This window comes from Aspergillus piperis, assembly GCF_003184755.1.
Source record: "Aspergillus piperis CBS 112811 unplaced genomic scaffold BO85scaffold_5, whole genome shotgun sequence".
NCBI classification, from domain to species: domain Eukaryota; kingdom Fungi; phylum Ascomycota; class Eurotiomycetes; order Eurotiales; family Aspergillaceae; genus Aspergillus; species Aspergillus piperis.
In genome coordinates this window covers 190,652-210,995 of record NW_020291595.1, presented here as the reverse complement: position 1 = coordinate 210,995, position 20,344 = coordinate 190,652, and the positions used below count along the sequence as shown (strand labels likewise).

Genomic DNA, 20,344 nt, shown 5'->3' with positions numbered 1-20,344 from the left:
AAATCCCGAGATTGTCGTGGCCAGTCAGTCTAATTGCCAAACGAGCTGCCCGGTGACTGGGTAAACCCTAGCTTCGTTCACCATCCTCTCGGGTCATCCGAGAGTGAACTGCAGAGACAAGCCAAGAGGCCAAGCTCGCTCATTCTGGGGTAGCAAAAGGCGGGGTAACTGGGACCCAAGCGAAGCCAGACCGGGGGGATTCTGTTGTTTTGTTGGTCTTGGGGCTACAGCAGATTCGAGGGCTTCTCGGATATCCCGACACCGGGTCTTCCAAGGGATCCAAGTTACTCCGCAGGATCTACCCTGTGATGATGACCTACATAATTGCCGGTCCTATGCCAGCTATTACAGCACTACAGTGAAGTACTCCATCCCCCTATTTGCTTTATCCTTCTACCATCACCACCATGGAAGACGACAAAGCCAGCTTTGGCCATATCGACCACGCCGCGGAGGAACATGGCCTCCCGGATCCCTCCAATGAAAAAGAAACCATGACTCCCGCTCCTAATGATCCCCAGGTACGATCGTGATCGCCTTCTGCTACGCCGAACTCACTCTGTGTACTTGCTAACATCTCAGAACTGGTCCACCGCTGCCAAACTCACCACTTACCTGACCATCTGCTTCTACACCTTCCTCGCCAATGTCAACAGCAGCAACTTCACCGTCGCCACCAAGGCCATCATCGCCGAATTCCACGTCTCCCAGACCCAAGCCGGCGAGCTCGTCTGCTTCAATGTCTTCCTCTTCGGCGTCGGCAACATCTTCTGGGTTCCACTGATGCGCGTCATCGGCAAACGTCCCGTCTATCTCATCTCCATGCTCTTCCTCTCCATGATGAATGTTTGGTCATCTCGCGCCACCAGTTACGGCGAGCTGCTCGCCTCACGCATCCTCTCCGGTTTCGCCGCAGCCGCAGCCGATGCCACCGTCCCAGCCGTGGTCAGCGATATGGTCGCTCCCCACGAACGCGGCCACTACCTGATGATCTTTCATCTCGCTCTGACCGGTGGGCTTTTCCTCGGTCCTCTCATTAACGCATACCTGGTACAGGATGAGAATTGGCGTTGGATGTGTTACTTCCTCGCTATAGCAGTTGGAGCTGTCTTCGTGGTCGCCATTTTCACGGTTCGCGAAACAACCTATCTCAGGCGACATGCCACGTCCCAGAAGACGAGATACTGGGATTGGCTTTCCGTCACACGGGGATACAACCCAGATGCATCATTCCTCCAAACTGTCTGGGACATTCTCCGTAACGCGATGTACCCTCAACTCCTATGGTCGTCCTTCACCATCGGAATCTCAGTAGGATGGTAAGCTCCCTCCCGTATGCCCTCTTCCCCAAGCCCAAGCTAATGAGTACAGGAACATCGTCGTCCAACTCACCGCATCCCGCACCTTCACAGCCCCGCCCTACAACTGGCCCGCAGGCAGTATCGGCCTCCTCTCCCTCTCCGGCTTCATCGGCGCCCTTCTAGCCTTCTACCTCGGTGGACGTCTCATCGACATCCTCTCCACATATTATACCCGACGACGCGGAGGCCAACGACTCCCGGAGTACCGACTCCCCGCCATCATCATCCCCGGCACGATCGGACCCGCGGGGATCCTCATCTTCGGACTGTGCGTGGCGAATCAGACACACTGGGCTGGGGCGGCGGTAGGATACGCCATGCAGGCATTTGGAGTGGCAGCTATTTCTAATGTGGCGGTCACGTATTCGTTGGATTGTTATAAGCCGGTGAGTTTTACCCCCTTGCATGGTGGCGTTGGATAGTGCGTGGTTGGCGGGAGAACATGAACATGACCATAAACATAAACATGCTAACGATTTTGGCGTTTCTCTGCTTCAGATCACGGGTGAAGCACTGGTGATTATTTTTGTGATTCGAAATACGATCGGAATGTTGTTGTCGCTGTATGCGGCGGACTGGATCGCAAAACAGGGCGCCGCGAAAGTGTTTGGAGAAATGACAGCCATTCAGGGGGCGAGTATATTGCTGGCGGTGCCGTTGTTTCTTTGGGGCGCTGGCCTACGCGAGGTGACGGGGCGGTATGGGCCCATGAAACGGTTTGTGGGAGTGTCTTAGATTCATTTCTCGGTAGTTGATACTATGAATAATGATCTTGTCCTTCGCTTAGTAGATACTAAATAGTGATTAGACTACGGCATTTGGAAATAAGATGATGACGCAGAAGTCACTCCGCCGAGTGTCCACTCCGTATCTCTGGTCTGGGCAGAATTAGATAGGGTAGACCGGATATCGCCGCGGAAATGTCATCCAGAAGAGACACTTGTAGGGTTCGGTTTAGTGGAGGTTATCTAGTTGGGGAACTATCTATTCCGGACCAGATTTCCTTTTCCGTGCTTTCAAAGTCTATTATATTAGGTACGAGTAGTCTCTCCACAGGGGCGACCATTTTCCCAGTTCAAATCAATATGAAGCTATCGCCCACGTAAGTTCAATGCCCCCCCATCTTTGATCCTACAGATTCACACCCGCACTATTTGAAATCAATTCTTCAGGAACAACAGGGGAAGGGTGATAATCAATCCATGTGCGCGCCAGAGGGATCACTCAGGGATAAGTGTTAAAGTTTTTTGTTCAACCGAGGAACCGAATACGATCCACTTGACTGCTTGGTTGGTGCGGAACTAGTGTTTAGTGCGTGTGGCAAGCTATGGAGTAGATAATCATCATGATGATTCGAGGAAGTCAACTTTGTAATTTCAATTAATATATCTATTGAAATGGTCTAGCTAAATCAATCGTGGGCTATACTGAGTTGTTGACTAGTTCGGGGCACTTGTCTCGTATTCGATGGGGCAGATGGCAAAAAAACCCTCCCCGGCATTGGCTCGGTTGCCGAGATGATGGGTGCCAGACCCATGGGTCTGGGTCTGTTAAGTTGCTTCCTTGTCATAATGACTGGTGTCAAACAATACTGATAATGATAATAATAACAATAATAATAATGTGTTCTGTTATATTCTGTGTCTTTTGAAAGAGGTGGCGAGGGAGTAGTACAGCTAGGGGCAAACCAACCAACCCCTATCTATCATGGACGATCACTCTGGTTAGTGGTTACGCGCCTCGGTTATCTGGTCGACTCCACCCCGAGGGAACATGCTACTGCCAGTCTAGCAAGTAGTGCCATGGTGAACCTGGCCCTGCAAGTGTAAACCTATGTGTATGGAGTATCCACGAGGAAGTGGATAGAATGAAGCACGATGCCCAGCGTGTGCCTGGAGGGCCTGAGCGTCATGAAATCCCGATCGCACACACTCCCTCAATCACTCAGAATGGAAATAATGGAAACTCTGATCAATTCAGCTAACTATACTCGTTTAAGACGTTGCTCCGCGCCATTCTGATCATCCGCCATTCCCAGACAGGCATCATGATTGCTTCTTTTCAATGGTGGATGTGGACACTAAACAACACTGGAATCATCATTCCCTGCATCGAAGCCACTTCTTCAATGATGATCAAATCTTGTTTCCTGCTCTAGACAACTTCTCCCCCTCTTCTCCTCCACCTTTCCGACCCTCTCCGTCCGGATTGCGCGACTGCCAGACTCCAAAAGTCAAACCGAATCCAGACACCCGCCAATCGCCCTGCCTAAGACTTTAAGGTTTCCGTCCGTCGTTCGGGGATAATGCACCTTCAAACCGCGTCCCAGATTTGAGGTCAGCTCAGTTCAGCTCCCTAATGCAATGCCACCCTACATATAGTAATCAGTATCTCCACCAGGATAAGTCCGTGCTATTTTGAGTCGAGCTGTTGGGGTTATTTGAGCCGCTCCCCTCGCCGTCCTGGCCCCGGAGTGATCTGGGCTGTTGCTTTTGCTGCTGCTGCTGCTGCTATTACTACTGCTATTGCTGCGCTACCATGAGTAGCTCTGCTTTGCAATATGGCGAATAGCACCATTATCCCGGCCATGGAGCCGCCTCCTGGCCAGGTTTCCAACTTCACCGATCCGCCCTACTGCGGCGCCAAGTTCGTTGTGGTGAATTGTGTGTTTCTTCCCATGGCGCTGATAGCGCTGATAGTGCGCACCTGGACGCGTGTGGTTGTTGTGCGCAGTGTATCCTGGGATGACTGTAAGTACGACAGAGGGGTGCGCAGGGCAAAGTTTGCATACAATAAAGCTAACTGAACACTAGACTTGATGATCTTCGCAGCGGTATGGATGATCTGATTTTTGGCCCAGTGTACTAGATACACGTAGCTGACTCCATAGCAGATCTTCTCGACGGTTATGACCGGAGTCACTCTGAAGAGTAAGTGATCCATCGATAGCCATGAACGGTATCGGGCCCCGCTGACCAACAGTGCTCGATTTTGGCTTGGGCAAGCATATGTGGGACGTGCCCTTGGATCGCCTGACCCCTTGGTTTCTTAAGGTACTCCTCCTTGTTTGTCTGATGACTGGTCCCGATGAAGCTTACCCTACCTATAGTTCAACGTCGTCGCGGCCATCATCTACTGCGCCGGGACAGGGTTCACCAAAGTCTCCGTCTGCGTATTCTATCTGCGCATCTTCCCCAGTCATGGCTTCCGATTAGCCGTGTGGTCGATCGTTTTCATCGCGGTGGGCTACAATGTGGCCAGTGTGCTGGCCAATGTGTTTAGCTGTACGCCGATCGCGGCAGCGTGGGACTTGACCTTGCCGGCGAACTGCATGAACAGGCCGGTGTTTTATTTTGCCAATGCGGGACTGGGCATTTTCACTGATTTTGCGACGGTGTTGGTGCCGATGTACGTCATCTCATCATGGGGTTTATGATATAGATGCTGACGAGGGATAGTCCGTGGTTGCGGCGATTGCAGATGCCGTCGCGACAAAAGGTCGCTGTCGGGTCTATGCTGGCGATGGGCTGCTCGTAAGTCTCGATGAGGAATTTACTCTAGCAGGATTTGGGATCTGACAATGACAGGGTCGGCATCGTGAGTTGCATCCGACTGGCAAGTCTATACGTTCTAATGAATAGCACCGACCTAACTTGTATGTCGCTCATCCACCTACCCTATCAACACAGCTAACAGATCAGGGGCCACAACCAACGCCCTCTTATGGTGCACCATTGAATTAAATTTGGGAATCACCTTTGGCTGCATGACAGCCATGCGCCCGTTTGTGCGACGGTACTTCCCCAAGCTGCTGGGCCTGTCGTCCTACGCATACGGCCAATCAGGATCACGCAAGTATGGCCATCCATTAAATTCAATTCCGCGCGACCAGCCCGACTTCAATAACAACAGTCGGCAATACTCGACGCGATTGCAAGGGGGCGCCGACAATGCAAGCGAGGAGCACATCCTGCCGGCCAAAGCGTGTGAAGGGGAAGACGGGATCCTCCGCACAGTGGAGTTCAACGTGGTCGACACCAGACATGCTGGAGCATAATTTCTTTCTAGTTTCCTTTGTATACACGAGTTATAGACATAATGCGACCGTTAAACATCCATAATGTGAAGAGGAAACCTTCTCATCCGATCTGGCCTGGTCTGGAATGATTGTCGGGAGCATCGGTGGAAAAGTTCTCCTAGTGTTGCGGACTAAAGCCTCACTAACCCTCACTAAACCACCACTAATGTCTCCACTACCCTCTCAACTAGTCTGCTCTCGGGAGTTTGCCCGAGACGAATTTCTCAGATCCCAGTCAGGAACCACCAATTCCAGTTCCTCCCCGGTGGCGGCCAGCCATCCCCTCCCTCTCCCCATTCTGCACGACACGTTCTTCTAAGAATCCTTCCTTCCTCGGCTATCCGGCTCCCGTTGCCAAGGGCTTCTAGTCTGCTGTCCGGTGCATCTCCACCACCACCACTACCGCCAGGCACGTCAGCTACCAGCCTAGCTAGCTCTCCACACCGGCTGGGCCGCAGTTAAAGCTCCCTCTTCCCCTTCCTTTTGGTTTCCTTCTCTCCGCAGTGCCATTGTCAAGTAGCATACACCATGCGCATCGCCTCCCTTCTCCCTTTGACGGCGGCGGCCACTACGGCTGCCGCCACGGCCACCTCGGCTGGCTGTAAGACCCTCAACAAGTCTCTGTCCAGCGCAGTGTTTGCGCCTAGCTCCACTGTTTACCAGTATGAGGCGCAGAACTTCTGGTCCAACACCGAGATTATGTCGCCTGGATGCGTGTTCCGGCCCCAGTCGGCTGAGGAACTGAGCCAGGGTGTCAAGGCGCTGGTAGACGCTGAGGCGCAGTTTGCTGTGCGTGGTGGTGGACATATGGGAATCAGGGTATGTCACCATACATTCGGATCTAAAATATGTGCAGTGCTGATAGAATTACAGGGATCGAACAACATCGACAAGGGTGTCCTCATCGTCATGTCCAACCTGACGACCCTTGAACTGTCCGATGATCAGTCCGTTGTCTCGGTTGGCCCGGCCTACAGGTACCTATTTCCTCCGCTTTCAACGAACCATATTGAAAATATTCTAATGACAACAGATGGGCCGATGTCTACGACTACCTTGAAACATACGACCTCGCCGTAGCCGGAGGCCGTCTCGGCCCCGTCGGTGTCCCCGGCCTGCTGCTCGCCGGCGGCATTAACTTCTACGGCAACCAGGTCGGATTCGGCTGTGACACCGTCATCAACTACGAGGTCGTGCTTGCGAACGGCACCATCGTTCAGGCCAACGCCACCAGCCACAGCGATCTCTTCTGGGCGCTGAAGGGTGGAAGCAGCAACTTCGGTCTGGTGACTCGCTTCGACATGGAGACTATCCCGTCGACTCAAGTCTGGGCTGGAACTTACACTGTTTCGGCAGAGTATATTGATCGCTTTTTGGAGGTATACTCTCTCCCCCTTATTTCAACTCTTATTGTTACAGTGGAGAGGATACATGCTAACATGGTATACAGGCATCCGCCACCTACGCGGCCAACATCTCCGACCCCAAGACTCACATCGTCCCCGCCGTCGTGCCGGAGGGCAACACAAGCGTCGGATCGGTGATTATGTTCTACGACAGCGCCACGGAGAGCTATCCGGAGATCTTCAAGCCGTTCACCGACATTCCGGCCGTGAGCAGCACCCTGGGATTCAAGACCTTGGCGGAGTTTGCGGCTGAGACGGGTGCGCTGGTTACACCGCATATTAAGTACGCGCCACATCCGCCTCCACACTTTATTCCAACTACCTTATTAGCTACATGTATACTAACAAACATTGCAGTGACATCTTCGTCGCCGGTACCATCAAGGCAACCACCTATGATGACCTCTACCGCGGTATCAGCATCATCAACAGCACCTTCGCTGCCCAGCTCCCCTCCCTGTACGCGAAGATCCCCACCGCCAATATCTCTATCATTGAGCTCGATTGGCAGCCTATTGGTGCCTCGTGGCTCGAGGCTTCGGAGTCTCGTGGTGGTAATGCTCTCGGTCTGGACAAGGACCAGGTGTATCTGTGCTACGCTGAGGTCGTTGAGTGGATTGGTTCTGAGTATGATGAGATTGTTGGCGACTGGGTGGTCGAGACTACCTACAAGATCAACAATGCCACGCAGGAGGCGGGTCTGTATGACAGCTTCAACTACATGGGTGATGCGGCATGGTTCCAGGATATCTTTGATGGATATGGACAGGAGAACCTGGCCAAGTTGCAGACGATTGCCCAGAAGTATGATCCTCACAGTGTGTGGCAGGTGTTGATGCCGGGTGGATACAAGATTTTCTAGATGTGTTCAAAAATAGATAGATAGATAGTTTATATCTGCTTTTAGCACTATTTCTAGATACTATAATAATCCATCTTCATATTCATACCCATACCCAACCATCCCAACCACAAACAGACTAACCATTCCCCATCCAAAACAAGTAATAATACCATCCCAACAACCCCAAACCCAAACTCAAGAAGCTATCTAAGAAGAAGAAACCCCCGCAGCCTGGACCAAAAACTGCGCTGCCTCCTTCGCATCACTGCCATAAGTCAAATGCGCCATGACATTGACACCATTCTCGCAAACAGGATCCCCACTAGCACAGAACTCCTTGACCTTACTGCTCGACAACTTACCCACGCCCTCCATCTTTAACGGATCACCGAACAACACCGCACCAGACAACTGGTCCGCGCTGAGCTGGTTCGCGGCATAATGCACCACCATCGAACCCTGCGAGTAACCTCCCAGCACGACCTTGGTGTTGGGGCACTGCTGCAGCGCTTCCTTCACGTACGAGGCCATGGTAGGACCGCCCGAGGAGCCGAGGGAGACGTTACCCTGTACCATTATCATTGTCATTAACATCGTCTTATTCTTCTTTTATGTATCACTGTAGGGAAGGGAAGAAGTGGGAATGGGATGGGATGGGGCTCACCTCCCAATCAGCAGGATAATTCACACCCTGCACAGTGACCTGATTCCCAGTCAGGGAGGCCAACTCGCTCGCGACCTCCGGACCGACGACGGTTCCCATGTTCCCGATCTCGGTCGTGCCGCGGGCGAAAATGAAGGTGAGTTTCTTGCAGCTGCCGCTGTGTTGGGTCACGCCGTTCTCAGTGGATGAGCCTTTTCTTTTCATTAGCTTACTGTATGTACTCATTACTCTTGGAGGGGGGGACATCATACCGCTCCCACTGCTGGAGAACATGCTCAGCAGGCTGCTCAGGCCATCACTGCTGCTGCTGTCGCTAGTACCGCTGGTACTGCCCGTAGTGCTGGAAGTGGATGACGACGGGAACAGCGAGGCCAGAGCGCTGAGGCCGCTGGATCCGGTGGTCGTTTCTGATCCAGTGCCGGTACTTCCAGTCGAGCCGGAGGAAGAGCTGGCTGCCGAGCCGGAGGTCAGGGCGGAGAGGCCGGAGGTCAAGGAGGAGAGGTCGAATTGACGGGCCTGGAGGGTGGAGGTGGGGGCGCCTAGGGCTGTGGCGAGGAGGGAGAGGGTGATGAAGGATTTCATTTTGGTTTGTTTATAACGAATGTATGGAGCGCTGCTCAACGAGTGACTGACTGGGTGGATGAGGATGGGAGGGAGGATGGGATGAGATGGGCGGTGCACTGCACTTGCTGGAGAGGAGAATTTTGGACTTGAAGCTGGTTTATATACATGGACCAGTGGTATTTTCTGCGACATTAGTTATTTACCAAAGATTGATCATTTTTGGGTCCGTTTAGGGAATGCCGAATTGAACTGGATCGACTGATCACCCCCGTGTGGAGTCTGTCGGTTTCACCATTCCAGGGCTGTTTCTTCCGGGTCCATGGGTGTATCTGTTCTACTCCGTAGTCTAATCTAGTCTAGTATAGAGTATAACAAAGTCTTTTAAGGTTAAACTAGGGACAAAGAACAGGAACAGGAAGAAGGAGTCACATCTGAAACCCCACTAATTCTAGTCTTTCCAGAATTTCTCCCAGAAAACCCCGAGTTTGCATCACATGGTTGGCTGAGCCGGTAGTAAGTCAGTCTCATCCTGCGACAAATCCTGTGGTATCATATGCAGGAACCGTTATGTGTCGACCATCCTTGGTGGTAGTTAGGCTGGTGAGGCTAGGCATCAGTCAAGCACAGGGCAAACCAGGGTCTGTCGTCGATAGATTAATTTGCTGGGGTGGTAATCAATCTGCGTCCGGGCGGGCGCCGCGCGGGTTTTATTTTAGTCTAGTGCGGGTTCGCGGATGGCTTTTAGGGCTGCCCATTTTTGAGTCTTTTCTTGGCTTTCGGGATTACGGGGTTGGCCTATGTCGGGATAGGTGTTCTGTTTCTCTTAAAAGCGATTCTCTGTTTAACGATGGAATTAAGAGGGTAGAAATAATAAAGATGAGAAGATAGATTTAATGCTAGCATACAGGATTAATGCTAGTGTTAGTTATGATGCTCCTGCTGCTATGCGGTTCGAAAATTGTCTGGAAGTATGGTAGTGGATAAACTTCGGCCTCGGTCAACTGAACCCTTCCCTTCCCTTTCCTTCTGAAACAAAGGAACCCGATCATCAGACCAAGGCACACTAACTTACTTCCTACATTGCCTCGGTTCACGAGGCTAGCCGGCTGAGTCGGATGAATGCTCACGGATGATTATTGGCGGGTGTGCTGGTTGAATACCGGCTGTGGAATGTTTACCCGTCAGTGTCGGGCACAAGATACTGTCAGGGTTAGAGTGTAGCGGGGCCAGGTGATCCGTCACATATACTAGCCCAGCAGGTCCTTGTAGTCTAGATCCCGAGAGATGAAATGATTGTTTCGTATGGCTAATTCAATCGGGTGGTGTAGGTAGGCTGTGATTTATCGTGGACGTGTCAGGGTGCGGGTAGACTTTGGTGACAGTGTATATGGGATGGGGCTGGAAGTATATTGTCAAACAAATCATTAGGTAGACTGATTGGAGGACCTGGAGGAATGGTCATTTGTTTTGATGGAGCTGTTGATGGTCTTCTATCTACGGCGAGGTCTAGTACGTGGTTTCACGACGATGAGGCTAAAACATTCATTCACCTCATGTAATAAAAAGGACTTTTGTATGCTAAAATTCAAAGTACTCTATGACCAAGCGCGACAGGAACATGGGGTTTGCAGGCAGTCTATGGGCACGCTACTAGTCTTGGAGGAATGAAATAACCCGAAATATAAAGGATGGAATGATCGGCATGCGTATTAGTGGGGAACCGGGGATTATCAGAAGGAGGGTCACCGAAGGAGCGATATGAAGAGAGAGAGAGGAAAGAGAAGAGAGGAAAGAGAAGAGAGGAAAGAGAAGAGAGGAAAGAGAAGAGAGGAAAGAGAAGAGAGGAAAGAGAAGAGAGGAAAGAGAAGAGAGGAAAGAGAAGAGAGGAAAGAGAAGAGAGGAAACAAAAAGGCAAACTCACTCTACCAAACGGCATCCATCCAGAAGTACTTCCTGCTTACCAAGTAGTGCGTTCTGCGACCGGGCCGTGAATCTAACAATGGCCTGTCTCTCCGAGTATCTGACTTCCCATGTGATCTGCACTTTCACGCTGTACTCATTACCTACGCGCATCAGGCAAGAGAGGTTCAACTTCTGCAGGTGGAAACTGAGTGGTGGCATCCGTTCGGATTCTGTTGTTTCATTTGCGATATTAGCGAGACGCGCGCAGACCAAATACGATGTTCAGAGACGGGCAAAACGAAAGCCCAACATACTCACCACCATTATTAGCATCAGGGAACTCGGCTCTATGTCGAAGGAGATTTATGATGGTTATGGGCGCATTTCCAGCACGATAATGAATGTCGAAAAAAAGCTCATTCTGGTGCTGACTTTCAACTGCGTGGTCCTGGAGAATCATTCACGGAGGTGTCAGTCTGGGTTGAGATCACCTTGCTCGGGCGAGATGAAGCACGTCGATACAGACCTTGCGAATTATCTAGTGCGGGGAGGATTGCTCTCGGTTGATGCTCCCGTCACGGATGATAGCCCCCTCCGCAGCTTGCAGACCGTAGCTTGCGTCAAAATACAGGCGGGAGATCGCCCTGCCGAGGATCCCTCGATAAGTCGCTCCCCAGGACACTGATTCAGACCTATATAACAGTTAGCTCACAGTCTGGCATCAATGGGTATATTCAAACTTGCTCGTATGTGTCCAATCGATGTAGGGTAACCGTATGCTGCAATCTCTGTCGTATCTGCTCGACCAAGTACGGTACCCGACTCCCACCACCCGTGAGGAAGACAGCCTAGTGAAAAGACTGTCAGCTTGTACTGATTGATAGTTGGTAGGTGCAGGAAAGCATACCGGGACTGGTGGCTCTAGTGGGCGCGGTGGAACGATGTTGGCCGTTATCAGGTTGATAATAGCGACCACCGTGGAGTTCAGGGAATTCTTCAGCACATCTGGGGGAACGGTGGTTACGCCGGTCTCATCAGTCGGGATGGGATCCTCCTCAGTGCCATGGAATCGGTACTTGGGGTCACATATTCTATCCAGGAGGGCCTCGTTCAGCGGCCTAACGAGCCCAAAGATGTGTGGGGGCAGCTCCTTCATGTGTTGACGGATCGCAGCATCCAATGCTGCGACGCCGGAATTAATCCCTGAAAAGTGTTAGCTACTGCCTTGAAATGCCAAACTGGCTTCAAAGACGATACATACCTGACGATCTTCCCAGTGGTTCGTACACGGTATTTGACCCGGTCCCCTGAATATGAAAAGCACCGACATCCTTCCGGCAGTCGAGTCAGTTTGTAGCCGACGAAAATAGCCAATGACATCCCCGTAGGGTCTCGGGCACTTACGGTGGTTCCTCCACCGACGTCGCATACTAGAATACGGTCATCTTCCTTCTTCACGAGTCAACGCCAGTTAGCTGATCGGCCACGTGGAGGGGAAAGAAACTAGGGTGGTGGGGTTTGGCAGGCTTTTCACTGACCGCTTCAGATCCCCTCTGATGTATGGAATATAGAGCAGCAGCTTCTGCTTCGGTAAGGAAAAAAAGGTTGTCAGCTTCTTTGGACCCGAAGCCTGCGTCTCGCACTGCTTTGGCAAAAACCCTCTGGTTGTCGGCAGACCAGCTAGCTGGCTGGCTAAACCAAAAATCGGTCCCGAGTTCGGCCGACGTGGAGAGACAATCAGATTCTGTATCTCTGTATAGAGTTGACGAAGATAGTCGGAAACAAGCTGCTCGGATGAAACACCGTCTGGCAATGCTGGATTTGGGGTCTCGCGTAGGATGGGGTGCTCCGGGTCGTAGAGGAATAATTTGAGCCACTTGAAGACCGGATCCTTTCTGCTTCGTGCATCTTGGCCCCATGTTACACTCCTGTCTTGAAGGTATGCCAGCATGGTTGGAAAAATATGCTTGTGTTCGATGACCAAGGGCCTGATGATGTCGGGCGTGCTAGATCGCCTTTGGTTCCAGAAAGCGTACGACACACCTATATTCGATGTGTGATTCGTTAAAAGAGGCATATTCATCATATGTGATTTTGAAGAGGGTCTTACAGGTTTTCTCCGTTCCAAAATCAACCCCAACAATCAGTTTTTTTTTCATTGAAGGTGATTGCATGGCGAAGATGATCGAGTTTGAAAGAGTCTTCAACTATGGTGGGATGCAGACAGGACAATTGAAGGGAATTCCGTGGTATGACGTGAATAGAGATGAATGCTGAATGGGAGATATATAGAATTAATGAAGGCTAATCATAAAATCTTGGACAGGACCTTGCAAAACGGTCAATGAAAGGAGAGAGGAAGGTTAGGGAGGAGCAATAAAGAGAGACGGGATCCGGGCCGGGCAGCTGCAATGGTTCACAAATCATAAGCAGCCATTGAACCCTAAATTTAGCAGGATACGAGTAAAGGATGAAGAGCGGATGACTGCAGGGCCACCTTTCAGCCCCCCAGAAAAAAGCGGCCTGTCTTCCCGTTATTTACCAGAGCCTATCCCTTCAGTGTGTCTCCCCACGATTCTCCCTCACTTGACCTCAAAACACTTCTCCCTTCCCAGATTCATTTCGTGTCCACAATTCATCCATCGTTAACAAGCATACTATGGTGTGTACTAGAGCTCACACAAGAGTCATGGAACAAACGCAAGCGCAGCCTTCGTCCTCCAACCTTAAAAGCTCCCCTGAGCAAAGCTCTCCACCTGGTCCAGCCGAATGTCTCACGAACGCAGACGAGGCCCCAAATCCTGCGGCCTCTCTGTCAGAGGAGGAGGACAATGTTTCAGAAACGGAGCATTTAGCAGTCCTCTCAAGGAAGAAAGGATACGCCCATGGGGTCGAAGAATACCAACGTTTCGTCAACGCGGGTGGTGGGACATGGATGATTAGCTTCCAAGAGATTGGGGAACGTTTTTACAAATTGGCCATGCGTGTTGTTGGATGGATGGGTAATTGGGTGATGGCGGATGCTGGGACAATATCAAGAAAAGAAATGAACATTGTCATTGCTGCCCTAGAGGGGTATTGTGTCCAGGAAGACTTGACAGTTCTCCAAGGATTGCTACCACCTCGTCGGAGTCTTGCAGACCACTTCGCTGAGGCCCTGATCCATAAGGCGATCATGGAAAATGTTTTCTCAAACTCGTTTCAGTATCTTGATGGGAAAACAAGTTCTACGGATCAAGCCGAAGACAAGCGCTTTGCCTCGAAGCTTCAGTACCTCTACAAACGGTTCTTCGATAGTGAGTTGTCCCTTAACACAGAATTTGGTAGATGGGACTGACTGATATGTGTTCAGCCAACCCAAACCTCGCAACGCTATGGAAAGAGCAAACCCATCGACTGGCCAACTCAACAGACCCTGTCAAAGCACCAGGCGACCTGAGCTTTGGGCGGGACAATGCCAAGCGTCTTCTAGCCTGCGCGCCATCCCTGGCTGATGAGATGCTGGCCAGTGAGCCAATCGGTCTACTCCTGAAAAAGCGCCTGGGCCGGAATCAGGTGGCTAAGCGGAGAAAAGAGCTTATTGAGATCTTTGAAGCTTCGCTAGGTCTCATGAAGCTTTGTGAAACGGGGGTGGGGGGTCACTTCAAGATGAAGCGATTGTCGGAGCTAGGACCGTTGTACCAATGCGGTAGTTCCTACATGATCTTTAACCTCTGCAATGGTGATATTGTAGATGAGAGGGACTTTGAGGGTCGTAAAATACTTCTGGTCGTACGGCCAACTATCATGTACACTGATAGTGCGCCTAGCGAGCTAAATTCCCCCTACAAGTCCATGGCCGCTATTATTTCTAAGGCTAGTGTTGTGCTGGACAAAGGGGGTGAGGCCAAGGAAAGTACCACAGCCGAAAGAAGGATCATCATGCGAGCTACACGTTTTAAGGAGGGGGAGGTCTGTGTCAACACGTCGGAGATGTTCTGATTATTGGTGACGAATCGGCTTTTTGCTTTTTCTTTCCAGTTTTCCTGTATTTCTCTTCATGCTTGGTTCCATGGATGTTAATACAAACAGAATGAAATCATCCCTGTTATTTTACAACTCATTTCACTCACCATCATTGAAGGAGTAGCCTTCCAACAAACGGGCACTCATGAGTTGACCGATGATCTTAATCCCGCCCGAAAGTCTCATCTGGAGGCTGAGCGGCAGCAACAGCCCAGCATTACCATTCTCTCCAGCCTCGTATAGCTTGCTAAATTTATCGCCAGTCAAATTCCTTGTGTGACCAATGACATGGGCACGTTGGAGGGTGAAATATAGGATGAGGAGGAATAAAGTCCAGCCATTACCTCGCTGACCCATTGAACAAATATTGAGAATAAAGAAATAATAAATTGTCCTATTCTTACATGTTCCGCGGTTGAATATAATATAGTCTTATATCTTACTATTGACGTGGCAGCAGGTATAAATTTTCCCATTAACCTACCCTAGCCTGGCTGTTAACCACTCTAGGATGTAGTACGTAATTTCTTGAATTGTCTTTGAAAGAGAATTATTTGTTCGATTGTTACTGCAGGATTTTAATACTAGAAGAGCAGCTAAAGTACCATATGCGTAGATGGTTGAATATATTAAAGGACATCAAAGAGGACAAAATGAAAGACTCTAATGATTCGGAAAGAGCTCAGTGCATGCCACTACGCAGCATCCGGCTCTTATGACATGCTGTTGGCCCTCTTCACCCGATATGAATGACGTACTCCCGTATCATGTTTTATATAATCGTCAGTAAGCCCGTCCCGCAGATCTTTTAGATACTTGCCGAACTTCCCACTTACCCGTAGAACACGCGTTAAATGGGAGTAGCAGAACTTTTCTTCCTTAAACTGGGCCAGTTGACGGGCAATAGTAATCGCATTTCGGATCTCACGCCCGTTGATATCTTCTGCGCCCAGTTCACCCAGGTGATCCAGCACATCTTCTATGTCTACATTCTCCGCGTCTACCTTTCGGAGTCGATGCATAAAATTGCGCCAGATTTTTCGCCGCTGGCCCAGGGTCAGGTTCTCGTAGTGAAGAGACAGCTGAATGCGAGACTTAAATGCTTCGTCAAATGTTCCCACCCGGTTTGAGGTTAGAATTAGGATCCCGTCGTGGTATTCAAGCGCTCGTAGGAATACGGAGACAACAGCGTTGCGATTGAGATCACGGACATCTCGCTCCTCCAGGAAAACGTCTGCTTCGTCCAGAAGAACAACTATAATGCCGAGGTTAGTTTCCTAGTCAGCAATAGGCAAAGATATTTGGCGGGCGCAGAACCCACCGCAGTCCCAAAGCTTTGCAAGATGGAATGCCGCTCGAAGGTACTTTTCCACATTCGTAGCCTCAATGCCCACGTCCCCACAGGTGATTCGAAACAGCGGCTTTTCTGCAAATTCAGCCACACCTTCCGCAGTGAATGTCTTTCCTGTTCCTGGCGCGCCATGGAGAAGTAGGATTAGGCCGTTGCCCTTGCCACTTATAGAATCCGTGGACTTCTGCGACTCTATCTGCCTGGTAACCAACGCTTGGACTAATTCTTTGATTTCTTCGTCCACTACGAGATCCTGGAAAGCCTGCTTGTTCCAATCAATGTCATAGATGTAATCAACGTAAAGGTCAGCTAGAAATAACGACAATCAGTAGACAGTTCGCGCCTGCGGGTTTTGGAGCATAGCGTACACCATGTCTTGTGCAGCATATTATATCCCACGATGGTTGGCGGGAATATTAACAGATATAGACCTTGGGGAGGCTCATCACGAGACATTTCCCGTGTGCCGAGATCAGCTCGGAGATGTGAGCGATTTCTAGTCCTATCTGGATGTAGTTTTCTGTAGGTTGAAATATCGACATAGTAGCGATCCTCCGTCTGCCTTGCTGTCAGTTCCGCTTTGCTTTTCTCTAATTTTTGGTTGGTAGAACACTCACGATATCCAGATTCTCTCCAGTAGGCATTCTATAGGTAATGTATCTTCTAAAGCGGATGGACCAGAATGTTTCCCCTCGGCGCTCCAGCGTCTTTCGGACGTCAGACGGGAGATGAGATAAGGGGATATAGCGAAGTGACGTGATAGGCACTGTTTCACTTTCGTGTCCAACTTCAAGGTCGAAGGAAAGAATAGCATTTGTTCGTTCGAAATTCCCATCAAAACTCCAATAGGTCACTGGAACCCTAAAGTGGTATTGTAATCGCTTGATTGGCCTCTTTACCCCTTTCCTAACTGTTTGATTTTGGCCCGATGTTTTATATTCCACAATCTCTTCTTCATAATTCCGTCGCATTTGGTTGTCTGTTTCGGCCCAACCTACGGCGAGGTAGGCCTGGGTTCTTGGGCCATCCAGATCCACAAGCACATCTCCTGGTTGGATAAGATACTGGATAAGGCGACTAGAAGTGCGACCATGCGCAGCCTGCTTTGTAACGCTCGCATACTCGAGACCATGACTAGCGTCGATGCTCTCATACAAGAGGTCAAAGAGCCCTTGAGCTTGAGGATCCAAGCCGGATCTAGCCTCCTGCACATGGGGTAGTGAGTAGAACATGAACAGATATGGTTCTTGGATATCGTTTCCAGCATCAAAGTCTGGAAAAAATGAAGAGAAACCGGGTACCTGGCTAACGAACTGCTCAACGGCATCAATCATAGCTGCTGCTACAAGTCTTAGCGTCTGCCGCACCGGAAGAGGCTGCTTGAATACACCGTCGCTGGATTCTAAAAGGGATGTATCCCCTGGCGGCTGTGAAATATAATACTTGCAAAAGCAGAAAGCGATCTCCGGATGTTGGTCAATGTAATAATCGGTGCTGCGGATGGGGTTGCGCGAGTACAAGATGGGGGCTTCACCGCCTCCTTCCCATCGCGGCTCATCCAAGTAGAAATCTGCATCATCGATGCAGTAGAATACATGTGGCCTGTATGACAACGGCGCTGGAATATCTGAATACGGTTGAGAACCAGCCCTTAGCCTCTCATTCTCAAGCCGGAGTGACTCAAGTTCCTCCAACATCGCTTCTCTTCCTGAGTGCCGACGGGTGGTCGCATTGTGTGAAGGTTTCGATTTTGCCCTGCGGCTCACCCCGAAGGAGCGATAGTAGCCTCTATCGGACTCTTCACTATCTGACGTAATAGGAGAATTCCAGGACCTGGTATCGGTGTCAAGTGATATCATGGCAGGAGCACCGCGAGTCGAGGTTGGCCTTTTGGTTGCTATGGGCTGTTTCAAGACGAGTGCAGTGTCTGGCTCATTGTTGTTCTGAGATGTCTTATCTCTTGACAGCCGATGGTGATCGGACAGCGGCTCCAATCCTTTTGGGTCGTCCTCGATGCTTGATGGAGGTCCGCTTGATGTGTAACGCACCTGTGGCGGCGTATATCCATCATAGGGAGAAAGACGCACTCTTCTTTCCATGTCTGAGATGTTTCGTGTGCAGGATGTCATATAAGAAGCGTATGAACCCCGAAGAGGGTATATGTGTAAGGCGCAATTTCCCCCCGCACTGTTTGCTGGCAGCCTTGTCAAGCACAGCCTCACCACCATCCTAAGTCACGTGGAGAAGCTCTTTCAGTGGGGGTTTCGCCCGAGTATATTCTGCTGCTAACAGTTTCCCTCTGATCTCTTTCTCTTCCACTCCGACAAAGTTTATGCCCCGCTGCTACCCGTTCATAGGTGCCGTTACGAGGTGAAACAGAATGGCGCAGAGGGCCCGTCTGTCTTATGATGATTACACAGTCGGATGGATTTGTGCTCTGCCGTTGGAGATGGCCGCTGCCGCAGCAATGCTGGATGTGCTCCACGAAGAACTGCCTGTGCAACCAAATGATCATAATACATACATCTTTGGCCAAATTGGCCTTCATAATGTTGTTATCACTTGCTTACCCAGCCGAGAGTATGGTATAGCATCAGCCGCGACAGTAGCTACGCAGCTGAAGTCCAGTTTCCATGCCATTCGGTTCGGCTTGATGGTGGGGATTGGCGGCGGGATACCCAATGAGACAAACGACGTACGTTTAGGCGACATTGTAGTCAGCAGTCCCACAGGTATCTACGGCGGAGTAGTCCAGTACGACTACGGGAAAGCATATCCTGGACATTTTGAACATACAGGGACACTGGATCGGCCGCCACGGACCTTGCTTTCAGCCTTGGCGAAACTGCAAGCCAGACACGAGGTGCAGGGAAGCAAAGTTTGCCATTCAGTAACTGAGATGTTCAGGAGAAATCCCTTCATGGAGAGCGGATATGCACGCCCTCAGTCATCGGATTACTTATTTTTGTCCGACTACATCCATAAGTCACGGGCGAGTTCCTGCATTCATTGTGACTTATCAAGAAGTGTCAAGCGCCCTAAACGAATTAGTAATGAGCCCGTGATTCATTACGGTTTGATTGCGTCCGGCAACAGGGTCATCAAAGACTCCTGCCTAAGGGACCAGCTCGGGCGAAAATTTGGAGCCATATGTGTTGAGATGGAAGCTGCAGGCCTGATGAACACGTTTCCCTCTTTGGTAATCCGGGGAATCTGCGACTACGCAGATACCCATAAGAATAAAAGTTGGCAGAGATACGCAGCGGCCGTTGCAGCGGCTTACACTAGAGAACTCCTTCAGGTCACATCAGTTACAAGCAGTGGTGTCCCCCGGCATGAATCCAATACTAATTATACACCAAGTCATGACTTACATATCAGGAAGAGCATCCTGCACAGCACGTGCATGTCATTCACAGGTATGTTAGGATCCCAACATAGTAGCTTTCGGGCATCAATAACTGATATTTCCCAACTTTAGAAACGGCAAATAGCCGGGCAACGAGTTATGGCATGGCGATGAACACTAATCAATCACTTGCCACCCCAAAGCGTGATGAGATCATTGAAATTCTCTGCGGGCCTGGCAGTTCAGAGCATCTTAGATCATTGCGAATTGTTGCGAGTTCCTGCAGGATTCGTACACCTTGCAAAAGACTTCTACTCACGAATGCATGCCATTTCTGGTTATGTCCACGATTCAGACGTTGGCAATACAGCGATAGAAACGACTTGATCTTACTCAACGGGAACTATAAAACCCGATTCACCGACCGGTCCACACTAGTCAATCTAATTTCATGCCTAAGGCAAAAACGGGAACCGGTTGCTTGGGTGCTGCAAGCCGACAATCAAGGCACGAGCGAAGGTGCATTTACCACGGATGTCTTCAAGAGCCTCGCGTGTCAGATCTTTCATTTAAGCAAGCACCCACAGACCGAGAGCGATGCCTCAGGATATTACGCTCAGGCTCAAGCTGATGGGCAGCAGATGCAATGGCTAAGCCTGCTGGGAAAGGCTATGTCGTCCCTCACTCAGCTAATCATGGTAATCGAAAGGAGCACAGTTGTGGATTCAGAAGATAATCCATTAACAGAGGACACCTCATTGGTAGCATTCTTCTTGCGCCTTATCGAAGAAATAACTCAGCGGGAATGTAAGACAGTGGT

General features: G+C 50.3%; 8 protein-coding genes across 8 annotated transcripts; 5 read left to right on the top strand and 3 right to left on the bottom strand.

Moving 5' to 3' along the window:
• Positions 1-366: 366 nt before the first annotated feature.
• Positions 367-2,276, top strand: BO85DRAFT_518318 (MFS general substrate transporter). Its single transcript, XM_025664966.1, has 4 exons — positions 367-521; positions 583-1,319; positions 1,372-1,747; positions 1,860-2,276. The coding sequence occupies exons 1-4, from the start codon at positions 408-410 to the stop codon at positions 2,094-2,096; spliced, it is 1,464 nt and encodes a 487-aa protein (XP_025517424.1). The 5' UTR covers positions 367-407; the 3' UTR covers positions 2,097-2,276.
• A 1,549-nt stretch (positions 2,277-3,825) lies between these two features.
• On the top strand, positions 3,826-5,418 carry BO85DRAFT_416683 (uncharacterized protein; the record flags this gene model as incomplete). The annotated part of the gene is made up of 8 exons (XM_025657745.1): positions 3,826-4,111; positions 4,175-4,194; positions 4,255-4,291; positions 4,344-4,414; positions 4,471-4,769; positions 4,820-4,894; positions 4,949-5,016; positions 5,063-5,418. Exons 1-8 carry the CDS (start codon positions 3,922-3,924, stop codon positions 5,416-5,418), a joined length of 1,116 nt encoding a protein of 371 aa, XP_025517423.1. The 5' UTR covers positions 3,826-3,921.
• A 549-nt stretch (positions 5,419-5,967) lies between these two features.
• Positions 5,968-7,707, top strand: BO85DRAFT_518316 (FAD-binding oxidoreductase; the record flags this gene model as incomplete). Its single annotated transcript, XM_025664965.1, has 5 exons — positions 5,968-6,258; positions 6,313-6,416; positions 6,473-6,818; positions 6,890-7,128; positions 7,203-7,707. 5 exons carry the CDS (start codon positions 5,968-5,970, stop codon positions 7,705-7,707), a joined length of 1,485 nt encoding a protein of 494 aa, XP_025517422.1.
• A 189-nt stretch (positions 7,708-7,896) lies between these two features.
• BO85DRAFT_416677 (carbohydrate esterase family 5 protein) lies at positions 7,897-9,015 on the bottom strand (the record flags this gene model as incomplete). The annotated part of the gene is made up of 3 exons (XM_025657744.1): positions 8,625-9,015; positions 8,354-8,549; positions 7,897-8,256 (listed from the first exon to the last, which is right to left on the bottom strand). Exons 1-3 carry the CDS (start codon positions 8,933-8,935, stop codon positions 7,897-7,899), a joined length of 867 nt encoding a protein of 288 aa, XP_025517421.1. The 5' UTR covers positions 8,936-9,015.
• Positions 9,016-10,834: 1,819 nt separating this feature from the next.
• BO85DRAFT_457626 (Hsp70 family protein) lies at positions 10,835-12,993 on the bottom strand (the record flags this gene model as incomplete). The annotated part of the gene is made up of 10 exons (XM_025661532.1): positions 10,835-11,049; positions 11,138-11,257; positions 11,399-11,511; positions 11,633-11,667; positions 11,727-12,022; positions 12,081-12,150; positions 12,224-12,271; positions 12,358-12,503; positions 12,545-12,717; positions 12,863-12,993. The coding sequence occupies 10 exons, from the start codon at positions 12,991-12,993 to the stop codon at positions 10,835-10,837; spliced, it is 1,347 nt and encodes a 448-aa protein (XP_025517420.1).
• A 515-nt stretch (positions 12,994-13,508) lies between these two features.
• Positions 13,509-14,800, top strand: BO85DRAFT_368142 (uncharacterized protein; the record flags this gene model as incomplete). Its single annotated transcript, XM_025655851.1, has 3 exons — positions 13,509-13,829; positions 13,893-14,115; positions 14,172-14,800. 3 exons carry the CDS (start codon positions 13,509-13,511, stop codon positions 14,798-14,800), a joined length of 1,173 nt encoding a protein of 390 aa, XP_025517419.1.
• Positions 14,801-15,537: 737 nt separating this feature from the next.
• On the bottom strand, positions 15,538-17,872 carry BO85DRAFT_367635 (ATP-binding protein; the record flags this gene model as incomplete). The annotated part of the gene is made up of 4 exons (XM_025655824.1): positions 15,538-16,079; positions 16,146-16,484; positions 16,544-16,733; positions 16,793-17,872. The coding sequence occupies 4 exons, from the start codon at positions 17,870-17,872 to the stop codon at positions 15,538-15,540; spliced, it is 2,151 nt and encodes a 716-aa protein (XP_025517418.1).
• A 683-nt stretch (positions 17,873-18,555) lies between these two features.
• On the top strand, positions 18,556-19,656 carry BO85DRAFT_368243 (Pfs domain protein; the record flags this gene model as incomplete). Its single annotated transcript, XM_025655857.1, has 1 exon — positions 18,556-19,656. The coding sequence occupies one exon, from the start codon at positions 18,556-18,558 to the stop codon at positions 19,654-19,656; it is 1,101 nt and encodes a 366-aa protein (XP_025517417.1).
• Between the last annotated feature and the right edge of the window lie 688 nt (positions 19,657-20,344).